At 37.7% G+C, this 18,159-nt stretch overlaps 1 protein-coding gene across 1 annotated transcript; it reads right to left on the bottom strand.

The window, feature by feature from the left end:
* Nucleotides 1-3,759: 3,759 nt before the first annotated feature.
* Nucleotides 3,760-14,656, bottom strand: LOC145982996 (pickpocket protein 28-like). The gene is made up of 7 exons (XM_083116279.1): nt 14,621-14,656; nt 11,659-11,881; nt 7,597-7,867; nt 6,205-6,273; nt 5,721-5,823; nt 4,678-4,769; nt 3,760-4,202 (listed from the first exon to the last, which is right to left on the bottom strand). The coding sequence occupies exons 1-7, from the start codon at nt 14,653-14,655 to the stop codon at nt 4,021-4,023; spliced, it is 975 nt and encodes a 324-aa protein (XP_082972405.1). The 5' UTR covers nt 14,656; the 3' UTR covers nt 3,760-4,020.
* Nucleotides 14,657-18,159: the final 3,503 nt, after the last annotated feature.

The raw sequence follows: 18,159 nt of genomic DNA, 5'->3' as shown, positions 1-18,159 counted from the left end.
CTCCTCTACGTTGTAGAACTAAGAAGTAATCACTCCCTAATCCTCACTGATGCACTGAGTGTCTTGCAAGCTTTGTCGAGAACAGGCAGTGCTGTTTATAAGTTAACAACATTTGAATACTTGATTATATGCACGATGAAACATATTCGACAAAATGGACAGAAAGTGGTTTTCACTTACACCCGTGCGCATAGTAATCAATAAATATCATGACATAGTAGATGAAAATGCAAAAAAGCGAGAACCGAGGATTATGAAACACCTTTTCGACTACCTTATACAGATCTCTTACCCAGGGTAAAATATAAGTTACAAAAACAGGGAAGGAGTGGTGCAAAACAGAGCTACAAAATACCACATCCTATAAGTGGCATGCTCAAGTTAGAAATCATATACCTTGGTACCAAAACATGAATCTACCTCGGGCAGTGATTGTTTTTATATTAAGAATGCGAACAGGTCATGTATTAGTAATTCAACATTTGGCTCGTTTAAAGATTGTGCCATCAACTTCCTGCCAATGCGGAGAAGCTAATCAAACACTTAATCATTTATTTTTTGAATGTCCCTTAAGACAACAATACCGAGACTCTCTCTATAAACACTTACAGCATGCACAGGTACCATTTCCGATATCCTTATCTACACTAATATCTGAACCTCGCACTATAGTTATTTGGATTCTTTATAGCTTCGCTAGAAAACGTAAGTTTACTATTTAAACAACCACGATGATTCACACTACAATTTGAATTAATAACCTCACAAAGCTGTTATACCATAAGAACAGGAAGACATTAGTGTTTCGAAGAAAGTGAATGACATTCAACAACAGTTTAGAACATAGATAACGTTATTAACAATAGAACCTGAACTCAGCAACTTTGGCTAGAAGCTGCAAACGGGGGGTGAGCCATAAAATAACATAGAAGAAGAAGCTAGTGCCAACACGCAAGGATACAAGATAAATACATATAGGTGGGTTCAATCCTTGGTAGCGAAAGAACATTGGTTGACAAGAAATTGCATATGTTTTAGATGAGTGGGTTTGTAAGAAACATTATTAGACGTAGTCTACTTTTATGAGACCCAATACAGAAGTTCTTAGTAGAATAAAGTGTAATATATTTAAAAACTATTTAAAAACAGTTGCAATTGTTTAGTATAATTTTTCTTTATGTACGTGTAATTAAAGATAAATTGTTTGATAAAATGAGAAAAAAATATTTTGCATATTTTCAATCTTTCGTTGTTTTATAATGGTTAAGATGATGCAAAATGTGACTGAAAATACCCGAAGGGGCAAGATGTCACACCCCCCACGGAAGTAGATAGCAAGGGATATTTACATATATCATACAAATAGCTTCATTCTAATAATATTACCTTAATTATTTACTGTAGAAAACTGTTGATTGCAGGTGAGACTGATTTAGGGCTCATTGAAAGAACGTCATGGGTTCAAATTCAGGCAGCATTCAGGACCGGGAGGAATATACCATATTTTACTTTTAAAGAAAGTAGATTATTGCTTACCTCTGAAAAAATCCTGCAAATATGGTTTTTATGCAGATGTTCTGAAAATATGGTGTGCATAAATTATATCTTCAATAGGTAACAAAAATAAATTCTGGTAATGAATTATATACAAATTATTAAATAGTGTGTATATTTATTATAGAATTTTATTAAAAAATGGATCCAAAATTAAATATCATTAAATATGACAAACACTTCTTTCAATAATTTTCAATTATAAACGTCATAGTTACAGTAAGCTTCAAAGCATGGCGTTTTTAACACCAAACACACCCGCATACACACAAGAACACTTCCTTTTCAACATCTCAAAGATTTCATATTATTCTGTTTAGGTTTATATGCAATACTTATAATATATATAAAGATGAGAAAATAGTATATAGGCTAATACATAGGCGCCGACTCCATGAGGCTTGGGGGGCTCGAGCCCCCCTCAATGTTAACGATGTGAGGGCAGAGCCCCCAAATAATTTTGCTTAAGAGGATCTAATGTATTATATTGCTTCTCTTGTAAAGTTTACTCTGAATTTTGCCATATGAACTGAACTTAAAAACACATTTGAAATGTTCTAGACCATCAACTTTGGGGGCTGAGACCGCTAAACCATCAACTTTGGGGGTAGGGCTATGACCAGATACAGCAAAACACATGACTTATTACTATATACTAAGTATATATAATTGTGAGTATTGTTAACATTTTTACTAAAAAAGGTTTCAAAAGAAGATTTGCATGAACTGGGAGAGTTGATGAGACGTTCGGGCTACAAATGGCTCTTACATGACATTCAGAACGAGATAATTCATATATAAGGGAGATCTGTTTTGCGCTCCATGGTAGCAGATATTAAAAGTCGGGAATATTTTGCTATTATGGTTGACAAAACTTGTGACATATCCATCCGTGAACAATTGACATTCTGATTCGAACTGTAAATGAAAATTTTAATATTTTTGAGGAATTCATGGGCTTTTACGACATTCCGAACACTGAGGCCAAAACTTAAAAAAGGGAGGGAATGAGTCATTCATCAATTTATTTCAGTGATCAGAGCCTCCCCAATAATTTTGACAAGTCGGCGCCCCTGGCCTAGTATAATCAAAGTCAAGAATGGAATACTCAATACATTCAAAAATGTGTTATACGAGACTACAATGTACATATTTGCACAGTAAATTTACATAATTATAGTTTAGGCCCACATATAAATTCAGCAAATAGCACATGGAGACATTAAGACTAATTTGAATGAAAGGTCACAAAGAAAGACACATTTTCGTTAATTAAAAAAGGCCACTTTGGATCACATTAACACGGAAGCCAAGAGAAGGATAATAATTTATGTGCAGAGTAATATGATTACGAGTAGTAATCCATAGTGCAAATTCCATGATATTTATTTTACGTAGCTTTTTTACCTGTCTAGATCAATTGCAACGATGAAGGAATTGATGAAATGGACGAGAACACGCCATACAGAAACATTTATATCCAGGATTGGAACCCAGAATTCTTTGTTTCTCGGCGTATATGCTAAAACCATTGGTTGTTCACAATAACGCTAGCGATTTTTTATTAATGAGTATCGGGTTCGACTCCCCACAGGGGATTTCACTGTCTTGGGTCTCATTTTATATGAAAAACTCAATATGCTGACCAAGGCAGAAATTTATTTTATTATAAAACATAAATCATTTTATACTATTGATCTTATAGAAATGTTGCCATTCACTACAACGGAATGCAGCGAAGGATTATGCGTAATAAATACCATAATCAGCGGCCGTTTTCGGACCGGACGACCGGCCGGGGCTTCCCCTGAGTAGCGCCAAAATCATATTTCTGATTAGTACATAAGAATTGGAGTCGTGTAGACGAAAGTTAATTGAAGCTACTGCTACATGACATAATAAGTATATATTGCAAAATCTGTAGCAATTTAAGCTAGGAGATTACTAAAATCAAAATGTTATTTCCTAGTACTTAAGATATTTAGTTGATTGATATGGTTTATTTTACACTTTGCTTTTTCTGACACTTCTGTCTAATCGCGAAGATGTGGTTCATTTATGTGTGACAAAATTGATGAAGCGACACATGGTCATGTATAATTGAGGGGTGGTGGAAAGTAGGGAGACCAGGGTGGAAAGTTATGGGGATGGCAGATTAGAAATTAGGGTGGGGGGGGGGGCAAAAAATCACCTCGCCCGGGTACATATTTTATCATGAGCCGCCCCTGACCATAATGCATATTTTAGTTTGTGATTCTCTGGTAAATATTTCTTTACAATAATCGCGGATGTGAAAGTTGATATGAAAGTGCACTGAAATCAATCAAGGTGTACCAGGTTCGATTCCCAGTTGGGGCACACTTCAGTGGTTCAATAGGTCCAGTCCCCAGTAGCTTCTCTGAACATAAAATAAACTTTTTGACATGTTCATCTTCATGTTCTAAAGACTCCCATTTCATCTCGCCCTTATTTCTTCCAATGTGCAGGAAATCTAAACGGATTTTCTCCTTCAGACGGTTGGATTTTGTTGCATGAGCATGCTGGAGATCCTATTTTTGAGCACAGTCTAATTGTCAGGAAATACAGAATCTCAATGACACTGACTACACTGAATCCTAAGCAGAGGCCCAATATTCCTCCTATGTTGGCTGAAATAAAAGGAATACGCTTTATTAGCCACTGAAAAAATATAAAAGATATACAAAGCAAAAAGTCAAAATGACTGTAAACATGAGAACTGTTAGATACATTTCAGAAAATCGACGAAAAGAATCAAATATATTGTAACAATTGATACATAATTTTAATTATACAAGATTTAAAGGATACCGAATGTAATATTAATGTGACAACTAATCAAATTTAAGGAAGAACGTGTCTCATATGTACCTTGAAAGTTAAAGGAATGGCAGTGCTTTTGTTCAATAACTAAATAACAATATGCCCAATTTAATTCTCCAGCATGATGGTACATTACTTGTATACTTGTGAATGCAACCAAATCTAGTTTTGTATTTGCCCCTCTGAGTTGAAACATAAACCCGTACCATATGTGAAGGCATACTGTGGGACGAGAATATATGTCACAAATCAAAAATGTTGAAAAGTACTTCCATTACATACCTATAAAATCAGTTGAGGAATACAGTTCCCTTCTCTGTTTAGCAATGAAGTTCCTCTCCTTGAAATAAAATAGAAGTATGGCGCTTGTCGAGCTGGAACAATACAGAGAAAATGAATGAGATGCATTCACTTTATGTTTATTTCTTACAATCATGTTGCGATAAGTAAATTAACAAATTTTAAGTCATAGGAGTAACATAGTAGGTTTAATTGTAATGTATATGCCTACATGAAATGGAATAGGAATACCAATTTTTTAAGCTCTCCATTCCTGGCTATTTCCGAAAATTTGCATCAAACAATAGCACTCCGGATAACTCGAAATACTATGTAGGTAGAGAGTAGAGATCCGAAATGTACAGGGTGTTGCATAAGTCTGGAACCACAGGAAAAAAAACACGTTGAATTAGAGATTTTGTTCAAAGTGTTTGCCATTGTATGGACTATGTTCGATTTTAGTAATCTTTAAGGAATACGTCACAATTGATTGAAAACCATATTTCAAGCATTACAAAGTTGCGAATAGATCAGTTCCTGAACATATTTCACCTTTGGTATGGCGCTGTTCATTACAAGTGCTCCCCTGTGCATAGCACCACGCCATGAAGGCGTATAGGGGGTGTGGGGGTAACGCCCCACACTTTCTTGATCCGGTCGTGAGTTGGGGTGATGTGATCAGCATCACGCTCCTGACCGCCTTTACCCCCCCAGGGTTTCCCCAGGTACCCATGTTATTCGACGCTGGGTAGGCGCCGGGGCCGCCTCCATCGTTAGAAAAGTTCTCGGATTTGAACCGGCCGGGGATCGAACCCGGGACCTTTAGCATTGTAGTCAGAAGCGTTACCGACTGAGCCACCGCGGCGGCCACATTACAAGGGTTTTCTCTTCTGTATTTGTTTTTTGCAGTGTACAGATTATAGTGAAATCCGAACCAAGAAACTCTGAATCTCTACCTGAAATCTAATCAAGGAACTACAAAACGGAAGCCTTAATTATCATACATACATCCTCACATAATAAAGAGCACACAAAATGATACTTACTTTTCATTGAAGTCATAGTTATAATCAAATTGTTGCAATTCGGACTCGTAATTTATTTCAGTACATGAAGGAAGGCAGTTACATCTTGGTAGATATTTGTATTCTGTAATGATATAAAACAAAATATTGCATTACTCCTTAAGTTTATTAATGGCTTAAACCAATACGTTTTTGGTAAAATGTATCTAAAATATTTTCTGGATGTTATGTGCTGCATTTAGAATAATCAGGTTGAGTTCATACATCCGGGAGAAAAAACCTTTTTACTCAAACTAAGTATAAATATTTTTTTTTCCATTCACTACATTCTACACGGATAATATTCCGCTTTATATATATGGTTTGTCTACTATTACAAAGGTACAGTAATTTCCGAAAAACTATAAATACATTCATCTTTATTATCATTCATGTGTAATACATTCAAGCTACTCATTACTGAAGTTGAAAAAGGTTCAAATAATATGTAGTAATAATATCCTACCTTTGTAGTAAAATTGTCCGAAACTGCAGGCATCATTGCCTACATTGCAAATTCGTGTGCTTCTTTCTCCTAGAAGAAAGTTACAAAGCATCTGTTTTAATTAAAATTAAAAACAAATAAGTCATACATATTTCCATAAATTTAACTTAATTTCATTTCAATCTATCTATCTACTACGGTTACTTTTTCCCCTTTATGCCTAATGATGAAAGTAGTTCAATTTTTAAACTTCAATAATTTTAACAGTGGAAGTACATAAGGAACCACCTAATTTTTATAATTGGTTTCAGTTTTGGTCCTTGAAAATACTGACAGAACTTTGAATTCAGGGTTTTTAAAGAAATTAATTTGGCATCAGATCATTAAGAGCTAACATTGGTATCGTGTATGTGTGTGTGTGAATGCATCCGATGTCTATATCAATGGATGATATTCAACTTGATTTCATCACGCAGTGCACTTTAGGAAGAAGCAGTTGAATACGCATGAAGCCAGGCAAACTGATTCGAGGTTTTAAGGAAAACGTAGTTGAAGCCTTCTTACATAGAGAAAATTTGAGATATTTTATACGTATACACTCCTCATATGATCGCGATAAGTATAGCCTGAATCATTTCGGGACAGAGCATACGCACAATGCTTACCCGATATATTTTCAACATAGGATTTGGTCTGTTTGCGGCCTTGACTTTGCGCAATGAATTGTGGGGGAAGTTGTTCGCTGAATATCGTCTATTTTGCGATGTCTGCATGAATTCAGTATTCTCTTAAACATATAATTTGGCCACAAACCTGCATATGTAAGAAATTTGAGTTGCTGAAATGTTTTAACTCGGTTTGGATGCCGTGCAGAATATCTCGAAATGCTCAAGTAAGGCAAAACGATATCAACATGTCCTGTACTATATTCTATAATCAGGCAGAAGAAATGAACTAAAGTTTGTCAATCGCCAGAAGTTAGGAGGGGCCACAGGCAAGTATCAAGCTTCAATAAATCGCTTGACAACTGGGGTAAGTCATTTCGCTAAGTGGGTTGATTAATAGAAGCTAGGTGGTTATCAATCTCCCCTCAACTGTGCCTAAACCATTACCTTCTTGTAAAAAGGCCTGAGCAGACACACTTGTTTCTTACATGTACCTGCGTCATTATTGGTAGGCCATAGATCGCAACACGATATCAACATCAAACTCCCACGATATTGAAACTAATAGACCTTATTCACACATACTGCGTAGGAATACTACTTTCAAACTATGTCAATTTTTGCATATTCAACATACATTTGCGACTGTGATACTATTCCGTATTACGATCCAGCACCTATCAATGATGACGTTGCACAAAAACATCTCCGTATCGGTCTTATTATAAGGAGTTTCCCAGTCACTTACCGGGTAGATAAGCAGGAACACAGCCACACAACTCTAAAGACGCATTCGCGAGGCACTCGTACTGGCAGTTTCTTTCGCTGTACATTTTGTAGAAGTAGAGTTTTCTTTCCTCTGCTGCAAAGCAATGACGGTCTGTTGGCTTGTACTTATGCACATTCTGAAGAGTAGACGTTGCGCTTGGTTTTACTCGGAACATAATATAGGAGTTATTTAGAAAGTAGTGGTAATTCCCTACGTCTGGTGTTGGGTCAATTGGACTGTGGACTCTTATCTGAAAGAAAATTATGAAATGCATTACAATCCCGAAGTCAAAACTTTGTAAATTTCTACATCCGTAACGTTATTATACTTTGTGCCTCATGTTTACCTTTACCTAGCTCAGTGGCGTAGCGCTGGTCTCTGGGGCCCCCCTGCAAGCACAATATTGGAGGCCCCCTTAGTGACAAAAATATTGATGCCAGAGTGGGACGGACGTACAATAGTTAGCTAGTCCCTCCCCTCCCCCGTAGTTGTACAAGAAATTAACTTCTGCCCCAAATACTCTGCCTTCCCATACCTTCTTGAAACTAAATCAGGGTGATCTGAATCTCTGATAAATAACTGGAAGATCTGGGTTTCTTCTTTTTGGAGGAGAGGGAAGCTTCCCGCTGCCAAACATATTGTTCGTGATCTTTTGTATTTTTTGCTTGAAATGTATTTTTAATGAGGTTCCATGTAATACACACATATTAAAACACTCCTCTTTTGGACTTTTATGTGGATGCCCCCTTCAGCCCCTAAGCCATCCCCTGGCTGCGCCAGGCCAAGTTTCAACGTAAGAGTCGCTCACATTAGCCTTCTGATATTAATAGTGAGTAATATATTCAAGCAAACTTACTCTTCAGTTATGGGGGTGCACCGGACCTCTAGATTGTCCATGGTGGCCTAACATCACAAGGTCAATTGAATTCTGCTACGAAGAAATAGCTGTGGATTCCAGTCTTGAGAGATGGAAAATAAAGCTGCGATGGGACTCTATTCACTGAAATTTTGTCACTCAATGAAATGAAAGGACTTAACCCTCACCCCTCCCCCAAAAATGGTTGACACAGACACGGTGTTTAATTTTGGTGTTAATGGACCTCAATATCATTATTCATAATTCTAACGCTGCCATTTCTTTTCGATAGACCATTGATCACACATTTGTTATAAAAACTATTTCATGAAATAAGAACGGTTTTATTAATAGATCATCCACCTGCTTCGTTGTCTTCAAGTTGATCCACACATGGTTCCTTCCTTCTATCCCCAATCTCGAACAAGGAAAGCCGGTCCCCGTGACGGAGTGGTTAGAACATCGCGCTACGACGACAGGGGTCCCGGATTAGAATCCCGGCCTGGGCATGGGTGTTTGTGAGTGTCCATCTATCAATTTCATCATATCATCACTCATCTCCATCTGCGCAAATTAGCCAAAAGTGGCACATGAATTAAGTAAAATAAAGCAGTCAATCAAATCAATCGAACAATGAAATTCACAGCTAGGAATTTTCACTTCGAACACTGCAGATCACAGAATCGGAACACATTGGAAAATAAAAACTAGTTCCATGGAAATGTCTACAAAATTTCAATATGTAAGAAAAATAAACTTCACAAAATAAAAAATAATGATCATATTTAACTCATACGCTGTACACACTGCGTGGCAGAGGAGGAGACAATTGCCCTTAGGGTAAAGGAATAATTGCCCCTGGACTCCACCTCCTACTGAGTTTTTTGGCCCCTTTGAAGTAAAACGTAACAGGTGTGGACAATGTGGGAAATTCATTTCACATTTTTCTTTATAAAATGAAAAGGCTTGGGCCGCCTTTGAAGTTACATTTTAAATGTCACGAGTTTATTGTGTAGACTGGTTGAGCAACTGAATCTTTCTACTGGATTCATAACTGCAAACAATTGACACACTACACTACGTTTACGACAACCTATGTAGCTATATAGGTATAAGGTAAGGGATATTTTTCTATCGATGGCATCTGCGGAGAAACTAAGGTCATTCTGCATTTCGGAGGAGACCCATATGACAAGTTACCCGGGCCCCTCTAGCTGAGACAATACGCCACTGCTTATTATTGCAGATCGTCATTTGATGTTACTGGGAACCATATTTCTGCATCTTAAATTGACTTTTTTCTTTGTATGCAACACTGTGTAATTTCTGCGATTACATAAAATTTCAGGAGCATAATGCGGGGCCCTTGCACCCCCCCCCCCGCATTGCGACGACGACGCCACTGACCGAGCTTCTAAACGGGGATACAAAAGATTCTAATTGAGAATTGTGAGGTAAAATGTAAAAAAAAGTAATAATAATAATAATAATACTCATGAGCAGGAAATGTACACGACCTTCTCCTTTGTGCAGGGTTGCCAGGTGATCAAGATGAAATTAAGAGCCAATATCGCAGTCACACGTTGAAAATAAGGGACACAATTGCAAAATACCAACGCACGCAGCCTTAATCAGCATTTCTACTTATCTTTTAATCTTCACAAGAGTTCTTTCGTATGAAAAAACCTACTAATCAGGGGGCTCGGACAGGATGTTTTCCTCAGGGAGAGCAGAGTAAGATGTCATATCTTGTCCCTCAGTCATAGAACATGTATGTTACCTTTTTTATTATTATTACTATCATTATTATTATCATACAAATCATAAAATTGAAATTGAGTGAAAATACTTTGGCGCTGTTGACAAATTCTGACTTCAGTCCACTATTTAAATAGAAACTAGATTCGCCTTGCTTCCTATGCATTAACATCTACATCTATAACTTTGGTGATGAACAATTCCTTATTTCTTCTTGTACTTTTTCACAATGCATAGAAATCAAACCATGTTTTTACGCGTCAAAGGATACTGCATAAAAAAGGTATTTCAAAACGACGGTGCATGAACTATTATCGAACTCGGATGCCGACTTGGGGTAATGATTTCAGACTTTTCGGGATCCCGAACACAGTAAATTACAAAGGATCGCATTGGAAAGTAGTTAATTATTGGTATTTTTTGCGCTAAATGGGTCAAAATTTCTTGAAATTAACTGTGAGTTCCAAAAGTTGGGGAGTTGGGGGCGGGAGGAGGGGCAAGAACAGTTTACTTTCCCTTGGTTGATAAGGTTTAGCATAGTGCGGGGGCAGAAGTGGCAAAAGGAGGGGGGCAACTGCCCACCTTACTCGCCGCCACTGTGCGAGAGCCCCTTCACACACACAAAATGAAAGAAATAATAAACAAAAATAGGATTCTTCTTGATTACTAATCAAATAATGAGTTTTATATATAAATATATAAAGGCAACACAATAAATTCAAGTCTTAATAAAGATACTAATAAATGTCTACGTTGAGATATAACACAAAACTCTAATAAATAAAATAATCAAAGCGGAAGAGGTTATTAGGATGTATGTGGATGAGTATGTTAATCAGGTATTGTCTTCTGATGTTATTCTTAGGATGATCCATGATATGTGGTTAATTGACGAAAAGGGTATAATTTTTCGTAAGGAAGTTTTGTTTAATCCCCAAAGATTTTTTTTTGTTTTATTTATTCCTTGAGGGGTCATTACTTCCTACTATGTTCTTGATTTTAGGATGAGGAGATCAACCAGAGCGAGTTCAGGCAGGAGTATATTTACTTTTTTAAACATTACTTGCTTTTTTACTTCTTTTATTTGGTATTTTTATGCATGTTATTATAATAATACTTGTTTGTGTGTTTGAATTGCTGTTTTGAGTCCACTTTATGCACAGGAAGGGTACTCGGAACTGGGCCTACAGTTTAATGTGGGATCCGAACCACTGTGCTATTTGCGGTTATTTCATGTGACTGATAATTACAAGCAAGGCTGAAAAGAATCTGTACGAGATGATTTATGGAATTTAAAACTAAAACATTATTGTAAAGCTGTACCGTTTCAGAAGAAAAATGTTTTACTCGAAGAAAATATGTGGATGGCTTGCAATCAATATTTATGAGTCATATAATGTCAGAAATGTAATAAATCTATTTCATACCCCAACTGAAGGAAAATTGGCGTCCAAGATACACCAGGCATCCTGCTTCGAAGCGTCATCAATCTCTATCTGAACGTACAAGTGTCCAGAGAATCCTGACACATGCTGGCGCAGGGGGTAGAGCCCTCTGTCGTCCTCGGGCCCATCCACATAACCTTCCATCAGATCCCAGCCGGAAACTTTCGGCCAAGACCCACAGTTTTCTTCTTGGCAATAGTTGGCGCTAGTAACAGGTGATAGTGTCTTATGAGGCAGTTCAAACAAAATATGTTGTCACTAAACAGGCAAACAACCCAAAAAAATGTAATAGCTAAATTATGTAAAAAAGACCTATTTTGGCTACCAGAACAAGTATTGGTACCCAAATACATAATGCAATTATGTTCATACTTATTGTAACTTATTTAATAAATAAAGTATACAAATATACGGGGGAAGCAGTAAATTCTTAGCAAATTGACACCCTGGTTTTAATTAAAGGTACAGTATGATGCACAAATTATTGCTCGGCAAATTGTCCATGACCATTTTCATTAAATTTTCTCTTGCAAGCTACGTGTTTTTAAGGTTTAGATGCTAGAGCAGAGGTTGTCAGGAGCTTGTTTGGCGTTTTGTTTCAATTCTTGCAGTCCTAATTGTAGGACAATTTAGTTGGTAATACTTATGCATCCTACTGCACCAGAACACAAAGCGCATACCCCTGAAAGTATGCAGGTGGAGGTGGCCATGTGTCTGGGGGGGAGGTGTGTATATATACAGAGAGAGAGAGACTTGTCTAGCAAATATTTTTTTAAAGTTTGTGCTAATGTTCTCAAAATTTCTCAGTGGTTGACAATCCATGACCGTCTATGGTATAAAAACCTATGAATCAATTAATTTCTTGTATTTTTTTTCCAAAGGACTAACCTGGCATGATGTAAAAAAGGCAGTTTGCCACATGAAAGAAATATTCTTCTAAAATTAAAATGCTGTAACGTCTTTTTAGTTCAAATATAATGTAATTACTTACTATCGTTATGTATCGAAAAAATATATGATTTCTTTATTTTCCTAATTGAAAACTATCATAAATACATGCAGAACACCTGTGAATTGACACAAAAATATCGCCGCAACCGAATTGCGCACACTTTAGATCCAGAATTGCGCACAAATCTCACTGACCTGTTTTGCGCACAGATTTTGATCGAACGTTGCCACTTTCATATCTTTAAAGACTGTGCGCAAAACTGTTTTTTGTCTTTAGACAAGAAGAGAGAGAGAAATTAGAAATAAAACTCAAACTCAAAGGTTAGGTTAGGTTAGGTTAGGGTAATTACTGCACAACAAACCGACCATTACATTCTAGTCCACCAATCAGGTTCATCCTCTATGCCTATCTAATCCTACCCTTCCAGCAAAGCACGTGCAAGTCCACACACACACACACAAACAAACACAACAGAAGTGAGAACGGCTTGAGAACATTTTACATCTGACAACATTGCCTCATTTTTTGTGCGCAATCCTGTACATTGTGACAACTTGTCAACGGCTTATCAGATAACACTAATAAAACCGGAAAAGTGTGCGCAATCCAGCCGTGGGCAAAAATATTGAGTCCAGTAAAGCATCAAAGTTAAGGTGACCAAGTTTTGAAAACAACAAAACGGGTCGGCAAAATATACACGTTTTAATAAACTGTTCCGTTTTTTAAAAAACAAATTATTAAATAAATACTGTGTAAATATCTTACATAATATGGTGATATACACTGTACTACAACCAAGGGGTCTTTTAGAATTGAATGTCATACATTGATATTTTGTCGACGAATGGAACTTCTTCAGTACATCCTTCTTTTCAAATAACATTTTGTAAAAGTTTATACACGCCTGATTAAAGTTCACCTTATTTATCAACATTGCTGTCAAAGTTTGTACTAAAAGAGCGTTCTATTTTTTTGTCTATAAGCAATTCATGTACGAAAACTCTCGTTAATTGGTTACATTAGTTCTAGGTAAACAGAGAACGAACTCCACTGTTTTAAGAAAACTGGAATATGACACATCGTTGACATTGAAATGTGAAATAATTTCTACCGGTTTTGGCGGAAATGACGTCACCTAGTACAGTTCGAATGCGTCAAGTTGAAGAGGAATCAAGAACACAGCGCAGAGCATGCCAAGGTTGCAGGCTCGGTCATGTGACAAGTGGACTTGTTCGTTTGTTTGAAATCGCGGAGGTAGAAAGCCAGCAAGTTTTTTGTTGTTGTAGTTCTTCTAATGTGTGGAAATGTATGTATAAGTACATTTGCAAATGTTATGTGATTTCTGTGGAGAAAAAAAAAAGTGTTTAAAAAGTGAAAAACCAATATGTCCTCTCTACTGTTCGTATTTGGCGCTGCAGTCGAAGTGCAGTTCGAAAGATTTTCACTTCCAGTCCACGACTTCATGACCGCACTGCCAGACCATTAATAATAATAATACTAATAATAATAATTCCTTTATTTAGCGGGCGAGGTTCAGCCGTAGGCTGCTCTGCTCCCTTCAAGTACAGTCTTGCACCTTTCGGACATGGCCATAGATACATTTAGGCGACCCGTTTTACGTTTAAAGAATCGGGACAGAGACTAAAAAAGGGGGACTGTATCGATGCGCATTTGGTGCATCAAAATACACACAGAAATGCATCAAGGGTACTTTACTACTCCTGCTGCTCCCTGTGATGTACTAAAATGCATAATTGAGAAAATCAGGCACGATCATTTCAAAGAAAACAAAACTATGCTTTTAATTGTGACAATTGAAGCACCATGAATCAACATCGATTTCATGCATTTCGAGTTCTGCATGTAAGGGGGGATGAGGGGGAATTTCCCCTCTGGTAGCCTTAGTTTTAGCATCTGAAGCATACTATTCGAAAGAAGATATGGAATACACCCCACTGGGAATTTTTCAAATACCACACTGGAAATACTTACGCATGATCCGTGTACGTATCCGGTGGAGACAACATATTGAACGTACAACAATATCCGTGCATGAAATTGGGATGGAATTCCTGTTCGCAAGTTTCATTCAATCCGTTAAACTCACACTTAGTAATTAAGTCGCTGCACTGGAGCAATACCTTGAAATAGAGCAAAAAACCTAATGTGAATATTTTTGTAAAGGAACTTACAAATGAAGACCACAGGGAAAGAGCGTGCTTTGTCCATTTTTAGCCAAATTGAGGTAAAGGTGCTATCAAATAGCTCTATGAAGGGCCTTTCTAACTAGGAATTGTACACGAATAGACCGTGCGTTTTCCATCCATTGCAAAGAGGTATACAGGGAAAGAACATGCTCATAAGAATAGGGTTACCAGATCTCTGTAAGGAAATGTAGGACATAATGTAAGACTTTAAGTCAAAATGTAGGACACTTAAAATTTTCAGCTTTTTAAAAAAATATTAATTCTTAAGTGAAAAATGTTCAAACTTTTAATCAATACTAAACAATGAATTTCTTACTACATGTTTTAACTTCTCAGAGGAGTCAATTTTTATCAAAAATTTTGCGTTAAATCAAAATACATTTATGAGAGACTGAACAGTCAAACTCGAAATTATACTGAACCTCAGTATCAAACTATTTACAGATTTTTGAAAAAAAAAATTTCTCCCATGGCTCCGTTGTGCTGATGGTAACGAAAATACTCTCTCATGATGTCCTGGAATGACAAGCTATTATTCAGCAATTACCGTTTAATCTAGGGTAGTTTCTAGTTCAATAACTTTGATATCTATACCCCTTTTTTTACAATCAAAATATTGAATAAGAATGGAAACACCTTGTTCCATCAGTATAAACCCTAAGGCAAGAAATTCCACTCAAGCAGTGAACAATGACATCAAATGAGACCTTAATGTTCTAGCAGAAACCTCTATTTTCTTTTTGGGCAACGACTGAATCAAAATAAATTTCACCATTGAGTTTGGTAGCGAAGTTCATACACTTGTAACTTGCATGATTTCTCTCTGTTAAACTGCAACACGTATTTTCCTAATTAAAATTACGTGACTCTCAAAATTTAGGACATTTATGATATTTTTCAAATCCCTCCCGGACGCCGGACATAAGACTAAAATGTAGCACATGTCCGGGAAAAACCGGACGTCTGGTAACCCTACATAAGAAGGAAATAACGTGCTCTCCTGTAAAATCAAGAAAATGGACAAAGAACGTTCTTTCCCTGTAGTCTTCAAATAAAGTTGACACTTAGTCCATAATTAAACCTGTAGAAGCATTTACAGTCCAAAGAATATAATCTCGGTTTTTCTTTGCTGGAATGAACAGGAATGATGTATTGGCTTTAGTTGTAACTGTCTATTAACAGTACATTAATTGTGGTTTCACATTTAACTCTGTATCAAAGGTACACTACAGTACTTGTTTATATACTTGCGTGCAAGGAAATAGACCCACCTCACACTTTTGACATAAAATGTTTTTCAGAAAGAAAGAAAAGTAGATAATAAGACAATAAAAGAAGTATGAAGTATGTTGTTTGAAAGATCATTTAATAACGCTTAAAGTGAAACTAAATTTATTAACATTGCTTTATTCTGAAAAGTGAAAATTTTCTAAATGTAATCGTGGTATTTCTCGATGTTTAAGATGAGCAGGCGTTGGTTTTGGACCACTTGCAGCTCTTCGAGGGGTCAGGTTCCCTTCCTGTAGCCTACGTCTTACTGTCCACTGACTACTGCAGGAGGCCTTAAAAAGAGCGCTTCGCGGGCTAACAGCAGATGTCGCTCGCACACTGTTGCCGTTACTCTCGTGTCGTCTGCTCTTCAGCCGAACAAACAGGCAGAGGTCACTCACGCTTCCAGAAGGTTGCAGGGAGCTAGCTGTGGCAACCGGGCTCGCTCATTCGCGGACCTGATTGGTTGACACAATAAAGCGGTCATCTCTCACAGTTGTAGAACGCCTTGTCCCTGTTCCTGGCCGCCGACGAAAGGAATCAGTGTCTTCATAACGTTGGCATACTCTTCGAACTGCTGAGCGAATCATATATAACTGTCGCGCCACATCTCTCTGACTATTAAAGCAACCGCTTTTATGTCAAAAGTGTGAGGTGGCTCTATTTCTTTGCACGCAAGTATATTATAAGTACATGCCTTCTTCATTCATCCCTAACATCCAGAGAAGACACCTATTTGGAAATAGGGTTGCCAACTTTAGCTCTTCCCCCACGTTACCATTTTCAAGTTAACAATTTGTAACTGTAAAAGTAAGTGTTGATAACGTTATTCTTATAGGAAACAAAGTAACTCCGTTACAGTTACATTGTAACGACCCTGCGTGGTCGCCACATTTAACGACCCTGCGTGGTCGCAATATTATATTTTGTTAAGAAGGTATGGATGAAGAATGCATGCTAAATGTTTAAATGTGTTAACGGATCCACCTCTACGTTTGTTAGTTTCGCTTATTATTATTTGACCCTGCGTGGTCGCTGTATTCTGTAAATGTTAACGGGTCCACCTCTACGTTTATTAACTTCGCTCATTATTAGACCCTGCGTGGTCGTTGTATTTGGTAAATGTTATCATTTATTGTCATTTACTCTGTTCAATTCGTTGCAAAGTCCTGCGAGGCTCATTATTAATTGTATTGTCTGAATGCACACAGTTTTAGTTTATATTTGACCCGTGCATCTAGTGATTTTCCCACTAGTGTTTTCTTAATGTCACTTCTTGGATATTTCTCAGTACGAAGATTGCAATATGTAAAAAAAAATGAGTTAGCAACACGTACTTGTAGTTACTATTTTCACCACCCATGCGCCACCGCGAGTATAAAGCCAGAGCAGCGAGGCCCGGAGTGCATCCTTCACCGAGATGCCGAAGGCGAAGCACCTCGGAAGTTTTCCTTCGCCGTGGTAGCACGGAAACTGCTCGATCCCGACCACCCCAGCCATGGAAAAGGGGAGACGGAAGAAGAGAGTCCGACCAGAAAAAGAGGGGGATGCAGATACCACCAGCGAGTCAGACGATGACAGCAGACCAGAGTCGCAGCCGACCGGTGACCCAGTGGAGACTCGCAGGCCACCATGCATAACCATCTACAACACGACAACTCAGAAGATATCACTCGACATTCACGACCATATTGCTCCTAACGCTAGTTTTATCTACAGCAGAGGCTGCTGTAGAGTACAGGCATGCGATGAAATGGACTTCACAGCTATCCGTGAATTCCTCACGAAAAGAAACATTGGACACGCGTACGGCTCGTCAGCTGCCGACAAACTTAAAGTAATCTTCCGATTCCTTCCGATAGATGTAAATCTACAAGATATTCAAACCTTCCTGACAGGGCGATATGGATTCACCATCCACAGTATCAGTCGCCTAACTGCCCCAGTTCGACGTCAGACGACAACACCAAATGCAGTCCAGGGCTCCCACGGACCCGCTTCGACCAGACGCCCGCTACCTTTGATAATGGTTGTACTGCCTCGAACTGAGAAGTC

Source organism: Lepisma saccharinum, unplaced genomic scaffold, assembly GCF_977018435.1.
Source record: "Lepisma saccharinum unplaced genomic scaffold, izLepSacc3.1 HAP1_SCAFFOLD_534, whole genome shotgun sequence".
NCBI classification, from domain to species: domain Eukaryota; kingdom Metazoa; phylum Arthropoda; class Insecta; order Zygentoma; family Lepismatidae; genus Lepisma; species Lepisma saccharinum.
This window is presented reverse-complemented; position numbering and strand designations above follow the sequence as displayed.